General features: G+C 48.0%; 1 protein-coding gene across 1 annotated transcript in view; it reads right to left on the minus strand.

The window, feature by feature from the left end:
• Positions 1-1719, minus strand: part of LOC134984388 (gastrula zinc finger protein XlCGF17.1-like) — a 129136-nt gene extending 127417 nt beyond the window's left edge. Inside the window, exon 1 of the mRNA XM_063949976.1 lies at positions 1623-1719. Within this exon, the coding sequence (XP_063806046.1) occupies positions 1623-1719 (97 nt within the window). The remainder of the gene's footprint in view (positions 1-1622) is intronic.
• Positions 1720-18747: the final 17028 nt, after the last annotated feature.

Here is an 18747-nt window from a genome sequence, read left to right on the forward strand (position 1 = left end):
AGCTCCTGATATACCCCCTGACCGGCAGGCATTGGCTGGAGTGAGACAAGGGGGTGCGGCCAAGCTCCGGATTGGCCGCCGCACTTACACTGGGGAATAATGTCATGGCGGCGCCCATGCCGCGGCCCGGCAGGAACGCGGCGCGCTCACACGCCCGTTGACTCCAGGGGCGCTTCCAGGCCTGAGGGTGCATCCACGAGCAGGGCGACAGGTGACAGCAACGTGCAGTGACCCCAAACGGAGTCCGCTCCGGCGGACCGACATAACAGCGGTGAGTCGATTCCTGACAGTACCCCCTCCTTTATGGGTGGGCACCGAACACCCACGTGGCTTGGAAGGATGAGACCTGTGGAAAACACGGACCAACCTGGGAGCGTGGACATCAGCAGAGTTCACCCAACTCCTCTCCTCAGGACCATAGCCGGCCCAGTCGATGAGATATTGCAGACGACCATACCGGTGACGGGAGTCCAGGATCTTCTCTATCTCGAACTCTATGCCCCGCTGAGTTGGAATGCTGGGGCCAGCTGGAAGAGCTCTTTGGAAGCGATTCAGGACTAATGGTCTGAGGAGAGAGACATGGAAAGCATTAGGAATTCGTAATGAAGAGGGTAACTTGAGCTTGTAAGCCACAGGATTAAGAACTCTTTCGATGGAGAAAGGACCGATGAAGCGTGGTGCAAACTTCATCGAAGGCACTTTAAGACGAAGATTCCGGGTGGATAGCCAGACTTTATCCCCTGGTTTCAAGCTAGGAACTGCACGTCTCTTGCGGTCGGCAAAGAACTTGTACCGGGCAGAAGCCTTTTTGAGTGAAGTATGAATCCTTCTCCAAATTGTCGAAAACTGACTGAGGACAGTAGTGGCAGCAGGAACATCGATGCTAGGAAGGTCTTGAAAATCAGGAACACGTGGATGTTGCCCATAAACAGCGAAGAACGGAGTAGTGTCAGTAAATGTGTGGTAGCGGAAATTGTGAGCGAATTCAGCCCACGGGAGCAAATCCACCCAGTCATCTTGGGAAGATGATACGTACAGTCTCAGGACAGTTTCCAACTCCTGGTTTACCCTCTCTGTCTGCCCATTCATCTGAGGATGATATGCTGACGAGAACTTGAGATGGACCTGCATGGCAGAACAGAGAGCTCTCCAAAACCTTGCCACAAACTGGACTCCACGGTCAGATATTATTTCAGTGGGTAGTCCATGTAAACGGAAAATCTCCCGCAGGAAGATTTGGGCCAGTTTTGGAGCTGAAGGAAGTCCTTGGAGTGGAACAAAATGAGCCATTTTGGTGAATCTGTCGACCACTACCCAGATGGTGTTGTATCCTTGGGAGGAGGGAAGGTCAGAGACGAAATCCATCGACAGATGTGACCAAGGACGGCTGGGAATGGATAATGGCTGTAGTTGACCTGCTGGAGACTGACGAGGAGTCTTGTGCTGCACACATTTAGGACAAGACGCTACAAAGTCTTTGATGTCAACTTTCATTTTCGGCCACCAGTATGTCCCGGAGAGAAATTTAAAAGTCTTTAGGACACCAGGATGCCCAGTAAACTTAGACTGATGGGCCCAAGACAGCAACTTAGAACGGAGTTCAGGAGCAACAAAAATCTTACCAGGAGGCGGAGCTGGAGAAACTTGTGATGAGGCAAATGCCACAGGATCCAGGATGGAGCGTGGTACTGAATCGAACGTCTCGTCCTCAGATTCCATGGATCGACACAGGGCATCTGCCTTGGTATTCTGAGAACCTGGGCGGAAATGGAGCTTAAAATTAAAACGGGAGAAGAACATAGCCCATCGGGACTGGCGAGGATTAAGGCACTGAGCTGCCTTCAGATAGAGCAGGTTTTTATGATCAGTATAGATGTTAAATGGAAACTTCGCCCCTTCCAGGAGATACCGCCATTCCTCAAGGGCCAGTTTAATCGCCAGAAGCTCTTGATCTCCGATCAAATAATTAACTTCTGCAGGAAGAAATTTGCGGGAAAAGAATCCACAGGGATGGATCTTCCCGTCAGCTCCTATCTGAGAGAGAACAGCTCCCACTCCAACTGTGGAAGCATCCACCTCCAACTCGAATGGCTTATCAACATCAGGCTGTAACAAAACTGGTGCGGTCATAAAAGCCATCTTGATTTTTTGAAACGCAGCCATGGCATCTTCTGACCAGTTGGAATGATCTGCCCCTTTTCGAGTTAAGCTAGTAATAGGAGCAATGAGAGTTGAAAAGCCTCGGATGAATTTCCTATAATAATTGGCAAAGCCCAGGAATCGTTGAATGGACTTGAGAGTGTTCGGAATGGACCAATTGGCAATGGCTTCCAATTTTGCCGGGTCCATCTGGAGATCCGATCCAAAAATTATATTCCCCAGGAAGGGTATAGAGGCAACTTCAAAGGTGCACTTAGACAACTTGCCATAGAGACGGTTCTCACGAAGACGTCGGAGAACTTCACGGACTTGGAGACGATGAGAAGAGAGGTCTTGAGAGAAGATGAGGATATCGTCCAGGTAAACTACGAGATATTTGTACAGAACGTCACGGAAGATTTCATTAACAAAGTGCTGGAACACTGCTGGAGCATTGCTCAACCCGAATGGCATTACCAGGTACTCGTAATGGCCATCCCGAGTATTGAAAGCCGTCTTCCATTCATCACCGCTGCGGATTCTGATGAGATTATAGGCACCGCAGAGATCTAACTTGGTGAAGATGCGGGCTCCTTTGACCCTATCAAATAACTCGGTAATAAGAGGCAACGGATAGCGGTTCTTAATGGTAATGTCATTAAGTCCCCGGTAGTCAATACATGGACGTAGTCCTCCATCTTTCTTTTTAACAAAAAAGAAGCCTGCCCCAGCAGGTGATGATGAAGGACGGATGAATCCTTTCTGAAGGTTTTCTTTGATGTAATCACTCATCGATTCAGTCTCAGGAACAGATAACGGGTAGGTGCGCCCCCTAGGTGGTTTTTTGCCAGGAATGAGGTCGATGGGGCAATCCCACTCTCTATGGGGCGGTAGGACATCAGCGGCCTTTTCGCTGAAGACGTCAGCGAAGTCTTGGTAGGCCGTAGGAAGAGTAGACGGGGTCTTGATTTCAGAAGTCTTGACAGGAACAACTTGGGCTAAACAAGACTGACGGCAATGTGACCCCCAAGCAGTTAGCTGTAATGTAGCCCAATCAATCTGCGGGTTATGTAACTGGAGCCAGGGCATACCTAACACAATCTCCTGAGTAGCCTGAGGAATAACTAAAAGCTTTATTAACTCAGAATGCAGGAACCCAACCCCCAGTATCACTGGCCTGGTTTGTTGAGTGATATACCCCATAGAGATACGACTACCATCTACTGCCGTAATGTAGACTGGACATGGAAGTTCATAGACTGGCAGATGAAACTTGTCTACCGCAGCTTGAGTGATGAAATTCCCCGCTGCACCACAGTCTACCAACGCAGTTGCAGATTGGAGTCCAGCCGCCGTCTCTAAGGTCACAGGAAGAATGAGATCTTGGGTTGAAGGAGCTTGCTTGAAAGATCCCAACTTGACTCCTCCCTTACAAGTCAGGATCTGGCGTTTCCCGAACGCACTGGACAAGAACTTATTTGGTGACCTGCTGCCGCACAGTAAAGACACAGTCTCTCACGGAGTCTCCTTGACCGCTCCTCAGCAGTTAAGCGGGACCTATTAATTTGCATAGGCTCATCAGAAGGTGGAGGCTGCAACTGTACAGGAGGTACCATTCTTGGTTTGCGGCACGAGCACGCTCATTGTTGCGTTCGCGGATGCGAGAGTCCAACTTGATACATAGGGATATTAGCTCGGGTAATTGCTCAGGAATATCACGGGTCGCCAATTCATCTTTTATCCGATCCGAGAGTCCATGCCAGAAGGCTGCTACCAAGGCTTGGTTATTCCACTGGATCTCTGCGGCTAGCGTCTGGAACTGGATGACGTATTGGCCCATACTGCGAGTCCCTTGACGGAGCTGGAGAAGATCTGCGGAGGCTGATGTTGCACGACCCGGTTCATCGAAGATGCGTCTGAAGATGGAAACAAACTCGGCATAGTTGTTCATCAACGGGTCGGCACGTTCCCACAGAGGAGACACCCAGCTCAGGGCTGATCCAGAGAGCAGTGAAATGATATAAGCAACCTTGGATCTTGGCGTGGGAAAATTGTGAGGTAAAAGTTCAAACTGGACTTCACACTGGTTGAGGAACCCACGGCATAACTTCGGACTGCCATCATACCTGTTAGGCACAGGCAAGTGCAAACGGGATACAGGAGCAGATGCAGCCGGAGAAGAAGAAGAACCCCCAACACTGGCATGTGCAGGGGTAACAGGAACTGGAGGTGCAGGCGCACTTAGCAGAGATTGTTGTAACGTATCAATCCGGGAGGACATCCCTTGCAGAAACTGGAATATCTGCTGCTGCACAGCCTCTTGTCCATCCAAACGGGAGACCAGATTTTGTAAGGCCCCTGACCCCACACTCTGACCACCGTCCGAGTCCATCGGTCCTGAACTTACTGTCAGAGACGGTTTTGTTTGTGTCCCCGGAGGGGGCGCTAGTGGGTCAGTGGAGGTAGGAGGAATGAAGTGAGGAGGCAGTATGGGATTTCTGCGCATGTGCACAACGTAATTTATTAATAACAGAAAGTCCAGATAATAATGCAGCAGAAAGTAAAACAAACGAATGCAATGGTAATGGCAATGGTAACGGCAATGGTAATAATATGGTTTGAAACTGAAAGTCTATGGCAGAGTTTGTAATGCAGAAATGGAACCAGAATAATTATAACGTGGAGCCAGCAGAGATGGAATAATGGTAGCAAACCTGGTAGTAATGCAGGAGACTAGGAGTTAATGTCCACTGTGCTGGTGGAGAAGCACAATCAGCTTGCAGGCTGAATCACAGGTGAGGTGTTAGAATGCACCTGGATAGGAAGTCTCTACTGCTGGAGGCTGGAGCACACTGCAGGTGTAAAAGATGTGAAGCCAGAAAGGTATTGCTGTGATGCTGGTGCTTGTAGTTCCACGGGGTAACAGGTACAGGAGAATATCCAGGAACACGGAGGAACAGGAGAACGTCCAGGAACACGGAGGGTCAGGAGAATATCCAGGAACACGGAGGAACAGGATAACAGGTCCAAACACACGAGTCGCAGGAGTGACACAAAGTTCAGGACAACCTCTGACTCACCCAGCAGCTCCTGATATACCCCCTGACCGGCAGGCATTGGCTGGAGTGAGACAAGGGGGTGCGGCCAAGCTCCGGATTGGCCGCCGCACTTACACTGGGGAATACTGTCATGGCGGCGCCCATGCCGCGGCCCGGCAGGAACGCAGCGCGCTCACACGCCCGTTGACTCCAGGGGCGCTTCCAGGCCTGAGGGTGCATCCACGAGCAGGGCGACAGGTGACAGCAACGTGCAGTGACCCCGGACGGAGTCCGCTCCGGCGGACCGACATAACAGCGGTGAGTCGATTCCTGACAGTCAGATTGCTTAGAATATCGCTCCGTGAGTACCCCCCTTAAAGGGCGCTATAAGTGTGGCAGGAACAGATGTATAACATGTAATTTCATACAAAACCGAACCCAGAGAATTCATCTAGAAGATCCTTATTTAATATATCAAATTAAAAGTTTCATTAATTGTGAAACATCTTAAGTAATTTACTTGCTTGTTTGTGGTTGTAATAATAAATATATCAGTAGTGCTGTAAAGGTTCTTGGCGCACCATAGAAATATACTGAGAAGAGTTCAAACACATAGGGGTAAATTTACTAACATTCGTATTTTCCGAAAAATGGTTAAAGTTCAATCACGAATGACATCGACAGTGTAAAACTGCAACTTTTTGAATTTATTACGATGGATTTACTAAGCTGTCGTATTCGTATTTTTGGTGTTGTCCGATCTCGATGTCATTCGTTTTTTTCTGGTGTATAATGCGGCCGATTTGGTTGTTTTGCGGCCGTGTTTATTGGGTTTTTTTACGACTGCGTCACATGTCTGTTACGGCAGTGTTTTTCCATTACTGCCGCGTTTTTTTCCTAAGTTTCGTTTTTGTCACTTGTCCGTGATTGGTTGTATTCGTGGTGGAGGAGTGTCTGTGTACTTGACTATAAATACGCCCCAAACCGACTGCACCTCGTGGGTTTAGCTAGTGGAGAGGAGAGAGGAAGGTGTTGTTGGTGTTGGAGAGTTCTGTGGAGTTTTTTGTGGTTTGGAGGCGGAGTTTTGTGATTGGTGAGTGCTGTACTGTGTGTGTAAGTTGTTTTGTCATACTTGTTGTTCTGTTATTTAAAAGTCTGTTTACTTTTTTGTATTTTGTCTTTTCTTTTCGTCTATAGTCCTTGTTTGTGAGTGAGTGAGTGTTTGTTTGCGTGTGTGTGGTGTGTAGTGGTAGTGGAGGAGTGTGTTATTTGTTTTTTTTTCTCTGTGTTTTTTGTGTTGTCTTAAGATTATGTCACAGTCAGAGGTGAGTGTGGTGGAGGAGGTGAGTGAGAGGGAGGAGGTGAGTGAGGTGGAGGAGGTGAGTGAGAGGGAGGAGGTGAGTGAGAGGGAGGAGGTTAGTGAGGAGGAGGGTGAGGTTGCGGCTGCGTTTTCTAGTGATACTGATAGTGATGGTGTTGTGGCTCCGCAGCCACGCACCACTACAAGGACGGGCCGCAATGTAAAGTTTAGTTACGCAGAAAACATGGCTCTGGTGCGGGAGCTGATGAAGCATCAGCGCCAGTTGTTTGGTTCAGATGCATCAAAGGTGTCGACCCGCAGGAAGAGTGTCCTGTGGGGGAAGGTTATTGCTGCTGTGAACAGTGAGGGTGTGGTGAGGCGGACCGAGGACACCTGTAGGAAACGTTTCTATGACATCAAACGCCGTGTGAAGGCCAAGATGGCTAAGGAGGCAAAATCTGCTCGTCAAACCGGGGGAGGACACCCCTTCCGAGCGTCTTATAAAGATTGGGAGGAGCCAATACGTTCGCTGATTCCGGCAGAGGTGGTTTCTGCACTTCATGTCCAAGATTCGGACCGCCCAAGTGCGGATGGTGAGTTTTTTTTTTTTCTATAATTTTTCACATCTGTGCTTTGTACTTTTGTTTTCAAATGTTTCCTGTGTGTTGGTCCACAAATGGGTTGGTGATGTAGTGCAGGCAAATCCACCCTGTGTTTTTCCATCTGTTGTCCAACTACAAGTCCCATCATGCCTGTTCTAATTTTTAAACTTAGGGAATGTCAAATGTGTTGGTGGACATGCTGGGAAGTGTAGTTGCACTACGTATTGAGAGACACAGGTTGTGGTTGCTTGGTGTATTGTGTGTGTTAGTTATGTTTTTGTACTAATTAGATTCAAATTATTATTAATGTACGTTTTTAAATTTTCTTTTTTTTCTTTTTCCAGTTTAATTTTGTTGTGCTTTTTATTGAACCAAAAATAATTTGCCTTGTTTTGTGATGTTTTTGTATGCATTATTTTTTAACATTATATATTTAAGAAAACCAACTATTTGTGTTTGTAATTTTAGTTTAAAAATTAAAATCAGTTTTTAAAATCATGCAATATTGTGTTTTGGAAAAGCTACGACATATGTGTTTTAAGTAGTCTAATTATGGTCATATCGCCATTATTCTTATTTGTACAGTACGCCAGAGAAGCAGCACATCCAGGCCACAGCAAACCCTGCCTAGAGCTGATGATGGTGGGAATGCTGGTAAGTTATTTCTGTACCCACATCTTAGCCATTAACATAAAACACATGAAATGTAATGTCAATACTATCACACAGGTTCTTCGTCTGCTCCACGCACACAAAGGCGACAATCACAGGCCAGCATTACTGTGGCTACAAGGCCACCCAAGAGGCCCCGTGTCCAGGCTCCTGCTCCTGCACCAGCATCACCCCCCCCAAAGGCGCATCTCTGCAGTGGCTGCGGTGCCACCACTGGCACTTTTGGCCAGCCCCCTAAGTGTAGATCCACATTCCCCACAGTTGTCTGGTGAGTAATGTTTTTAATGAATAATTTTTTTTTTGGAAAAACAAGGTGAAGGCATAAGGAACTGACAAAACACTGTTATGTCGAAGATGATAAAGGCAGCAGTACAAAAGTTATACTTAATTTTAGACTGCACATTTTGGACATGCTTGCCTTGTGTCATTATCACCTTGAACCTATCACTGCTTTATAAATGACTTATACCTTCTCCAGGTATTGACATCTGCCCCAGTGTTAGTCTTGAAAAATATTTAATAAAAATTGTAATAAACTTTGATTTAATAATCGACTGCAAGCAGATGCTGTTAGCGTATTGTTATGATGATATGTGTGAAATTACAGTGTCCTGAAACACAAATTTTATACCAAAAAAATGCTCGACAACACTAAAAACATCCCTAAAAATGTTATTAAAAATATTTTCAAAATAAGGCAAAAAATTCCAAATCAATACATACGGCACTATCCTACATTAAATAACCTGATTAAGTTGTCATTTTTTGACCACAATCTTAGTGTACTTCTTTACTAAATCCACTGACTGACATGCCCAATGTCTGATTCTAATGTGGCAAACATGGTTATATTTTTTAGTGTGGTGCCAAAGGAACCTTCAGAATGTTGTTTAAACTAACTTTGAGACATAAAAAAAGAGTACATGGAGTGTCTACAATAATTTAGAATGGGAAACATACAATTGTCTCCATAAATTCTCAAATTAGTAGTATCAGTTTATAGCCACATCAATTCACTAAGAGGTAACCCACATAGTAACGTTTAAGAAGTTAACCATTTAGCTTTTAAATGTATATTATGAAGTAATGCATGTTGCATGACAAAGATTGTAAGACCAATGCTACATATGTCTAAAATATTTCCTGTGTCCCACCCCATACAGATCCGGCCATCATGAGTGACGAGGGCCAGCAGTCCCATGGCCAGGAGACGTATACTCTACACCTGCAGCCCATCGACCAAACACAGGCAAACATGACTGAGGACAATCCAGTCCAAACGCAAGCTTCTCAGGCTCAACAAATGACCTCAACACCAGGGACAAGCCAAATTCCACCTGAGTTTTGGTCAAGTTGGGCCGCACAACAGGCACACCACTCTGCGTGTCTCAACACCCAAACCCAACACCTGTCTAGTTTGCCCCATCATTTGCCTAAAGTTAGCCGCAACTCTGCCAGACTCATCGTGCAGGTAGGGCGGATAGCAAACACAATGGAGCAGATGAGGGCAGACAATTCTCAAATGCAGGCAACCCATCAGCGCATCATGGATGAGCAACTGCGCCAACACCAAACCCTCATACAGATTATCCAGCATAATCAAGTCATAAATGACAATTTGTCGCGAACCATTGCCAACAATACAGCTGCTTATACCCAGCTAACGGCCAGTTTAAATATTTTGAGCCAAAATTTTAGTGTAATGGCACAACAACATGTGGCCACAAGCTCAAGCACAACAACCCCTAGCCAAACACCAGTTCAATCACCAGTTCGACGATCAAGTCGAAGCCGCACCCACGAACACCCACAAGCCTCTGCACCCAGCACCCAAAAAAAGAAAAGATAATCTGTAGTGCACATCATATGCTGGCCAGTTGCAAGTAAAATATATGTGTTCAGAATATATTGTTCAGTATTTTTCAATAAATTATCTAATCAAAATATGTGTATTGGTTAATTTGCAACACACAAACACAAAAAACAGTAATGTATAGTCCAAGATTAATATTGTGACAGGGCGAGAGTGTGCTGTGTCAGGGTGTAGGGTCCGTTTGTCCAAATCAGACCGTGGAAAAACACTTAGAACATTTAGTGTGACCATCTGTATAACATGGTCAACATCACGTTTTTTTCAGTTACATTGGACAATATAAACTAAAAAGCATGGCCAGCCTACTCGGAACATATACAACCTGCAGACCCAGTTGTTTTTCCTGCCTTGGATTTATTGTAGCATCATGAAGCAGTGACAAGTATCCTACAGCAAACAATACAGCAGACCCACACACAGTAGCAGCCATTTCAGATTGAGAGTGTGTAGAAATGTGTTGTCTCCCCTTTTTAAAGTACCAAACGTCAGGTGTGAGTAATGAACAATTGCCAACACATGTTAATGAATCATGGAGTGCGACGTTGTAGCACTCTCCTGATCAGCTGTGTGCTCCAGTCCTCACTGACAGGCAGCACACGGCACTATTACAATGTAGCGCATATGCGCTACATTTTAACCAATGCGGTGAACTTTCTGCTCTGCGGTGACGTCACTTTAGGTCCACCGCAGGGAAGAAAGTTACCATCATTGGTTACAAGGTAGCGCATAGGCGCAACATTGTAACAGTGCCGTGTGCTGCCTGTCAGTGAGGACAGGAGCACACAGCTGATCAGGAGAGTGGTACAACGTGGCACTACCTGATTGGCTGAAGAAACCCACTTAGGCATAACTCAAAGTGGGTTTATGGCATTCGGGGAAAGGTGACCCATGGGCAAACATGGTTCCCCTTTCAGTTCGTGGTCGGGACACTGTTTTTTTGGTTTTTTTTTTCTCCTTGCAGTATTTGTTTGAAAGAAACATGTGCAGTGTTTTTTAACATAATTTAAAATTTATAGCCAAAAAACTTAACAAATTTAAAAACATTACACTATTTTTAAACTGGAAAGGACTGAATATATACAATATGTGAGTCACAAATTGTTCAGCTTATAATTTTATTGTGTGCCACATGAAGTACATTTTGATATTCAACTCTAAATCACAAATATAGAAGCTCTTTAGCTTAATTTTGGTGTGGCAACCAAACAAAATATATGCTTACAGTACATTAATGGTTTTCACTGGGTACTTTTAAAAAAACCAGGGTAATAATGTTGGTGTGACTTTGTCCAAAGTCACACAGACCAGCCGGCCAGACAGGCCTCAGACCAGTCATGATGATGCCGGTATTGCAGGTAAGTCTTCACTGTAGTCACATATTCTGTAAACACATAGAAGTACAAAATATTATTTTCACATTTGGCACCTAGGTTCTGCTTCTGGAAGCCAACCTCGTGTAAGGCGGACATCACAGGTCTCGGGCCACTTACCCAGGAGGCAAACTAAGAGCCGGCGTCTTGGCTCTGATTCTGCACCTCCAGCATCCCCACCCAGGCGAAGGCTATCGGCAGTGTCACCACAGCCACCACTGGCACTACTGGCGGGATCGCTGAGTGATGAGCCCAGATAACCTCAGTTATCTGGTGATTAAATTTTTTAAAAAAACACATAAGCAAGAATATACACAGTCGACTTTGGATGATGTTAGTTTGTTTGGAGTTTACATGTTTTCCCCAAAAAACAATGTTATGTTACGTCTTCAATTGCTCAAGGTGCTTTACTTAAAAAAAATAAGGTCTTAGTGGATGGTCTAGACAACCTAGTTGTCTGAAAATATATGATTTTAGGATACATTAAGCACACACACGATAAAAATATTAATGATAAATTTATGATCAAAAAAAAAAAAAAAATTAGAATACAAAACACATTCCTGTGTCCGTCTCCAAAATGTATGAAGCTGGTGTGTATGTATGGAGTTATGTTTTTCAAGGGTAATGACTGTAAATGTTTTTTTAGCATCAACTAAGCACAATGGACACACCAATATAAACAACAAACAGTAAGTAACAAAACACACACTAGAAAGTAGAGCAAAGTGTTTAGTGAAGGATAATTACAGCATAATAAAACTTACCAGAAAAATAACGCAGGATCACTTGTTGCCGTACCTGCCTCCCTACATTTGTACTCACACTGTCACCAGATGGTTCTAACTCCTCTGCTTGCTGACTGATTTCTCCCTCACCATGTGCAAGATCTTGACTTAAACACAGATTATGGAGAAAACAGCAGCAGAACACAATCCTAGTCACCTTTGAGGGACTATACAACAAAAGGCCAGCAGATTTATCAAGACACAGAAAACGTGACTTCAGCACCCCAAAACATCTTTCTATCACATTCCGCGTAGCCTTATGTGCATGATTATAACTGTGTTCAGCAGGAGAATCAGGTTGGGACAATGGAGTAAGGAGCCAAGAGTAGCAGCCGTAACCCCCATCACCTGAAAAACATATATAGTCAACATTAGGACATATGTTAGATGATTCTATCACCTCCTCCAAAATCTAGCCTGTGGTTAAAAGACATACACACATAACATTTTCAACATACCCAACATCCAGCCATCAGGCATTTGTCCGTCCTCAAATTTATCGAAGAGCGATGACTGACTGAGGATGAAGGAGTCATGGCAGGCACCAGGGTAACCTGCAACAACACTCATAATTTTTAAGTTTGCATCACAGACCACCTGGACATTAGTTGATTGATCAAGATGCCTATTAGTATAGATATACTGGCGGCCCTTAGGTGATCTCAGCTGAACGTGTGTGCAATCTATGGCCCCAAGCACATTGGGCATGCCTGCAAGCTCATAGAAAGCTACCCTGACAGCACTCCACTCCGACTCCTCAGTAGGGAAGCAGATTGAGGCTTTAATGTGTGGCTCCAACACATCCAAAACCTGAGTGGACATTAAAGAAGCTAAGGTGAGTGTGATGTTAGGTATTCTCTACAATACTGTGGTGTTTCAACTTACACAAGCAACACTTAGCCATAACCGCATAGGTATTTTTAGACTCACCTGCATCAAATATCTTGAAAAGGTGGGCTGTGAGATCCCAATGACGTCGCCTGCCACAGCCTGGAAGCTCCCAGTAGCCATAAAGTGTAACACAGCCAGGAGTTTGTGTAGGCCTGAGACAGAGCGAGAGCGTGCTGTCTCAGGGTCTATGCCCAGTTTGACAAGGTCATACAGGTGGAAAATGTTGTTTCTATTTAGGCGGAACATCTGTATGACCCTATCATCGGACAATGCATTTAAGTTTAAACGCCCTCTAAATAAACGAGGCTGGCGCAGCCTCCGCGGTACCTGGACAACCTGTTGGCCATGTTCACTTACCTGGTCCTGATTCCTGGAAGCCTCATGGAGCAGTCTAACGTATCCCACAGCCAACAAAAAACCATTGCCACACACTACAGCCGCCATTTCAGAGTGAGAGTAGTTCAGAATGTGGCTGAAACACTTTTATAGGCCCAAAAAATCAGGTGGGAGTAATGGATAATTAAGTTCACATGTAAACGCGGTTTTCAAAGGCTGGCGCGGTTTTTTTTAGCAAAAAAATGCGACTCGTAATTTTATGCGGCCGCAATAGCATTTTCACGGCAGCAAATACAATTACGAATGGTTAGTAAATGACCGAGATTCGTCTCTAAACAGGCGTAATTTGACCGATGGTGTATTCATTCGTAATTTTTTACATGAACTTCACAAAAAATACGAATGACCTCATCACTGCCGTGATTAGTGTTTAGTAAATGACCGAGATTGACCGAGATGACACTTTGAAGAAAAAACGCCATCTCGGTCAAAATCGGGAGCTTAGTAAATTTACCCCAATGAGCTAGATCCACTTCTAATTCTGCATCTGTACAGCAGGGGGCAAAAACATACATAAACAGAAGGGGAAATAGAGGGTTTATAATAAATAATCTAGTTCATCTTCAGTTACTGAAACAGAAGGGGCTCTATAGTCCCTACTTTTATAGTGTCTAGTTCCCCTTCCGTAAAAACGTACATAAACAGAAGGGGAAATAGAGGGCTTATAATACATAGGCTAGTTCCTCTTCAGTTACTGAAACTGAGGGGGATCTAGTCTCTTCCCATACATCACCCATTATTATTATTATACACATCACAGCATTAGGACGGGGCAGGCGCCATGTTCCCGGCTCCTTACGGGCGCCGCCATGTTGGCTTAGTCTGAGCAAGCGCTGATAAAGATGTATACAGGGAGCCGGGGCCAGAGAGTAGGCGGGGCTAATGATGGCTGAGTGACGGGAGGCTGCGTTCTGTGGGCGGAGCTGGAGGTAGTTGAGTGACGAGGCATTGCGGCCTATGAGAGGGAGAGAGGGCGGGGCTGGGTGTGACTGACTGAAAGAGTAGGCGTGGCCTCTGTGAATAGGCAGGAGAGTGATAGGATACGGAAGCCAATGGGCGGGGCAGTGTGATTCTATGACGAGACGATGCGTCCTATGGGCAGTGAGAGGGCGGGGCTGGAGGTAAATGAGTGACGGAGTGTTGCAGCCTATGAGAATGAGAGAGTGCGTGGCTGAGTGTGATAGTGACTAGAGGCGCCCAATGGGTAGTGAGTGGGCGGGGCTGCTTCTGGTTGCTGAGTTACCGTGGTAGACACTACCCATAATCCCATGCGCTAGGATGACGAGCCCACGGAAATACCGCCCCGCCCACTTCCGGTACACATTCTTCTGTCCACGGTGTTATCTCTCCTGCCGCCTCATCCTCCAGGTAATGTCCCCTCATCCCACCTGTCTCCTGCCCCCATCCTCTCCTAATACCCCCTCTCCTACCCCCATCCTCTCCTAATACCCCTCTCCTGCCCCCAACCTCTCCTGCCCCCATCCTCTCCTAATACCCCCTCTCCTGCCCCCATCCTCTCCTAATACCCCTCTCCTGCCCCATCCTCTCCTAATACCCCCTCTCCTGCCCCCATCCTCTCCTAATACCCCCTCACCTGCCCCCATCCTCTCCTAATACCCCCTCTCCTGCCCGCAACCTCTCCTAATACCCCCTCTCCAGTCCCATCCTCTCCTAATACCCCCTCTCCTGCCCCCATCCTCTCCTAATACCCCCTCTCCTGCCCCAACCTCTCCTAATACCCCCTCTCCTGCCCCCAACCTCTCCTAATACCCCCTCTCCTGCCCCCAACCTCTCCTAATACCCCCTCTCCTGCCCCCACCTCTCCTAATACCCCCTCTCCTGCCCCCAACCTCTCCTAATACCCCCTCCTCTCCTAATACCCCCTCTCCTGCCCCCATCCTCTCCTAATACCCCCTCACCTGCCCCCATCCTCTCCTAATACCCCCTCTCCTGCCCGCAACCTCTCCTAATACCCCCTCTCCAGTCCCATCCTCTCCTAATACCCCCTCTCCTGCCCCCATCCTCTCCTAATACCCCCTCTCCTGCCCCAACCTCTCCTAATACCCCCTCTCCTGCCCCCAACCTCTCCTAATACCCCCTCTCCTGCCCCCAACCTCTCCTAATACCCCCTCTCCTGCCCCCACCTCTCCTAATACCCCCTCTCCTGCCCCCAACCTCTCCTAATACCCTCTCTGCAGCCCCAACCTCTCCTAATACCCCCTCTCCTGCCCCCAACCTCTCCTAATACCCCCTCTCCTGCCCACAACCTCTCCTAATCCCCCCTTTCCTGCCCCCAACCTCACCTAATACCCCCTTTCCTGCCCCTAACCTTTCCTAATCCCCCCTCTCCTTCCCCTGACACTCTCCTAATGCCCCCTCACCTGTCCCTGACACTCTCCTAATGCCCCCTCACCTGCTGACCCTACAGTCTCCTAATGCCCCTTCACCTACCCCTGATATTCTCCTAATACCCCCTCATCTGCTGCCCTTTCCTTCTCCTAATACCCCCTCTCCTGCTAGTCCGGACATTCTCCTAATGCCCCCTCACTTGCTGCCCCTGACATTCTCCTAATACCCCCACACCTGCTCCTGTATTTTCCTAATGGCCCCTCACCTGCTGCCCCTGTATTCCCCTAATGGCCGTTCACCTGCTGCCCCTGCATTCTCCTAATGCCTCCTCACCTGCTGCTCCTGCATTCTCCTAATGCCTCCTCACCTGCTGCCCCTGACATTCTCCTAATGCCCCCTCACTTGCTGCCCCTGACATTCTCCTAATACCCCCACACCTGCTCCTGTATTCTCCTAATGGCCCCTCACCTGCTGCCCCTGCATTCTCCTAATGGCCCCTCACCTGCTGCCCCTGCATTCTCCTAATGGCCCCTCACCTGCTGCCCCTGCATTCTCCTAATGGCCCCTCACCTGCTGCCCCTGCATTCTCCTAATGGCCCCTCACCTGCTGCCCCTGCATTCTCCTAATGGCCCCTCACCTGCTGCCCCTGACATTCTCCTAATACCCCCTCACCTGCTCCTGTATTCTCCTAATGGCCCCTCACCTGCTGCCCCTGACATTCTCCTAATGCCCCCTCACCTGCTACCCCTGATGTCCTAATACCCCCTCACCTGCTGCCCCTCTATTCTAATACCACCACTCCTACCCCTGACATTTTCCTAATACACCCTCACCTGCTGCCCCTGAAATTCTCCTAATAACCCCTCTCCTGCCACTTACATACTCCCCCTCTCCTGCCCTCAACCTTTCCTAATGCCCCCTCACCAACCCCTATATTCTCCTAATGCCCCCTCACCAACCCCTATATTCTCCTAATGCCCCCTCACCTGCTGCCCCTATATTCTCCTAATGCCCCCTCACCTGCTGCCCCTATATTCTCCTAATGCCCCCTCACCTGCTGCCCCTATATTCTCCTAATGCCCCCTCACCTGCTGCCCCTATATTCTCCTAATGCCCCCTCACCTGCTGCCCCTATATTCTCCTAATGCCCCCTCACATGTTCCTGACACTCTCCTAATGCCCCCTCACCTACTGTTCCTATATTCTTCTATTGCCCCCTCTCCTGCCACTGACATTCTCCTAATAACCCCTCACCTGCTGCCCTTATATTCTCCTAATGCCCCCTTACTTGCTGCCCCTGACATTCTCCTAATAACCCCTCTCCTGCTAGCCCTGATATGCTCCTAATGCCCCCATGCTCCTAATGCCCCCTCACCTGCGTCCCCTGACATTCTCCTAATGCCCTCTCGCCTGCTGCCCCGGACATTCTCCTAATACCCCTTCACCTGCTGCCCCTGACATTCTCCTAATGCCCTCTCACCTGCTGCCCCGGGCATTCTCCTAATGCCCCCTCAGCTGCTGCCCCTGACATTCTCCTAATGCCCCCTGCTCATCACCTGCCGCCCCCTGCCTGTACCCTTCCACCCGCTGTCTGTCACCCACCTCTCATGCCATCCCCTGCAAGTCATCTGCCACTCCCTGTATGTCACCCGCCTCTCCTGCCACCCGCTGCCTGTACCCTGTCACCCACCTCTCTTGCCACCACCTGCCGCCCCCAGTCTGTATCCTACCACCCAGTCCTGTACCCAGCCGCCCCACCCTGTTTCCTGCCGCCCTCTCCCTGTACCCTATCAATCACCTGCAGCTCCCTGCCTCTCCTACCACCCCCATCTATCACCTGCCACCACCTGCCTCTTCTAACACCCCCTGCCCATCATCTTCCACCACCTGCATCTCCTACCACCCCCTGCCCGTCACCTGGCTCTCCTGCTTGGACCCTGCCTCACCTGCAGCCCCCTACCCATCTCTTGCCACTCCCTGGCTGTACCCTGACACATCTCCCTCTCCGGCCACCTCCTTTTCATCACCTACCGACCCCCACCTGGCCATTACCTGCGCCCCCCCCCTCAGCCGTCACCTGCCGTCCCCCCCCCTGCCTTTTCTACAAACCCCTGCCTGTCATCTGCCTCTCCTGCTTCTCCTACCACCGCCTGTCCATAACCTGACATCCGCTTACTCTCCTACGACCCGCTGCATGGTTCCCGACTGGGGAGGGGTGTGTGACCGGTTGCTGCATGGCGGAGGGGTGTGTGACCGGTGGCTGCATGGGGGAGGGGTGCGTGTCAGGTGGCTACATGGGTGCGGGGTAGGTGACCAGTAGGCACATCAGTGAGGGTAGGATGCGCACACATCAGTTAGGTTGTGGTGGGATAAGTGTGCACAGCAGAAGTGAGGGTAGAACGCTCCGCACACATGGGGTTGGGTGTTCCTATGTATCAGTGACGTGCGGGGAGACGGAGCTGTTCCTGTCATACTAACGTATACACCACAGTTTTCACTATATACAGTATATGTAAAATACAAAGAACATATAAATATCATCTTTGAATTATTCTAATAATTTCTGTAGTCAGAAGTAAAAATTATATGGTAGGTGAGGCAGTGCCCCCCCACCCCCCCCCCCCCTCCACCAACCTTACCCGCACTCACCAAATTTATACTACTCCTTCTGTGTATAATGCCCAGATGTGTATACCGCTGCACCTGTGTATAATGTCCACATGTATATACCGCTGAACATGTGTATAATGCCCACATGTGTATACCGCTGCCCCTGTGTGTAATGCCCACGTGTGTATACCGCTGCCCCTGTGTGTAATGCCCACATGTGTATACCGCTGCACCTATGTATAATCCTTGGGCTCATATATTGTGTGTAAATCTGGCTCTGGTACTAGCCAGTGCCTCTTGAGAAATGTACTTCACTGCACGTCCCTGGTGTGTATGTCTAGTAAGTACACGGAGTAGAAAGGAGGTAACCATAATGCAGAGGTAAGTGTGCCCATTACAGGACAGGTGCACTGTATGTTTGGGTTGGGATGAGCGTGTCTATTGGCACGATAGTAATAATACAGGGACATGACTGGGGAGGTGAGGGGATCTGGAAGCGTCACAGTGACATCACATATCTATAGTAATAATACAGGGACTTAACTGGGGAGGTGAGGAGGTCTGGGAGCGTCACAGTGACATCACTTATATCCATTGTAATCATACAGGGACATGACTGGGGAGGTTAGGGGATCTGGGAGTATTTACAGTGATGTCTCCCTCATTTCTCTAACGTCCTAGTGGATGCTGGGGACTCCGTAAGGACCATGGGGAATAG

Source organism: Pseudophryne corroboree (assembly GCF_028390025.1).
Source record: "Pseudophryne corroboree isolate aPseCor3 chromosome 3 unlocalized genomic scaffold, aPseCor3.hap2 SUPER_3_unloc_50, whole genome shotgun sequence".
Lineage (NCBI taxonomy): Eukaryota > Metazoa > Chordata > Amphibia > Anura > Myobatrachidae > Pseudophryne > Pseudophryne corroboree.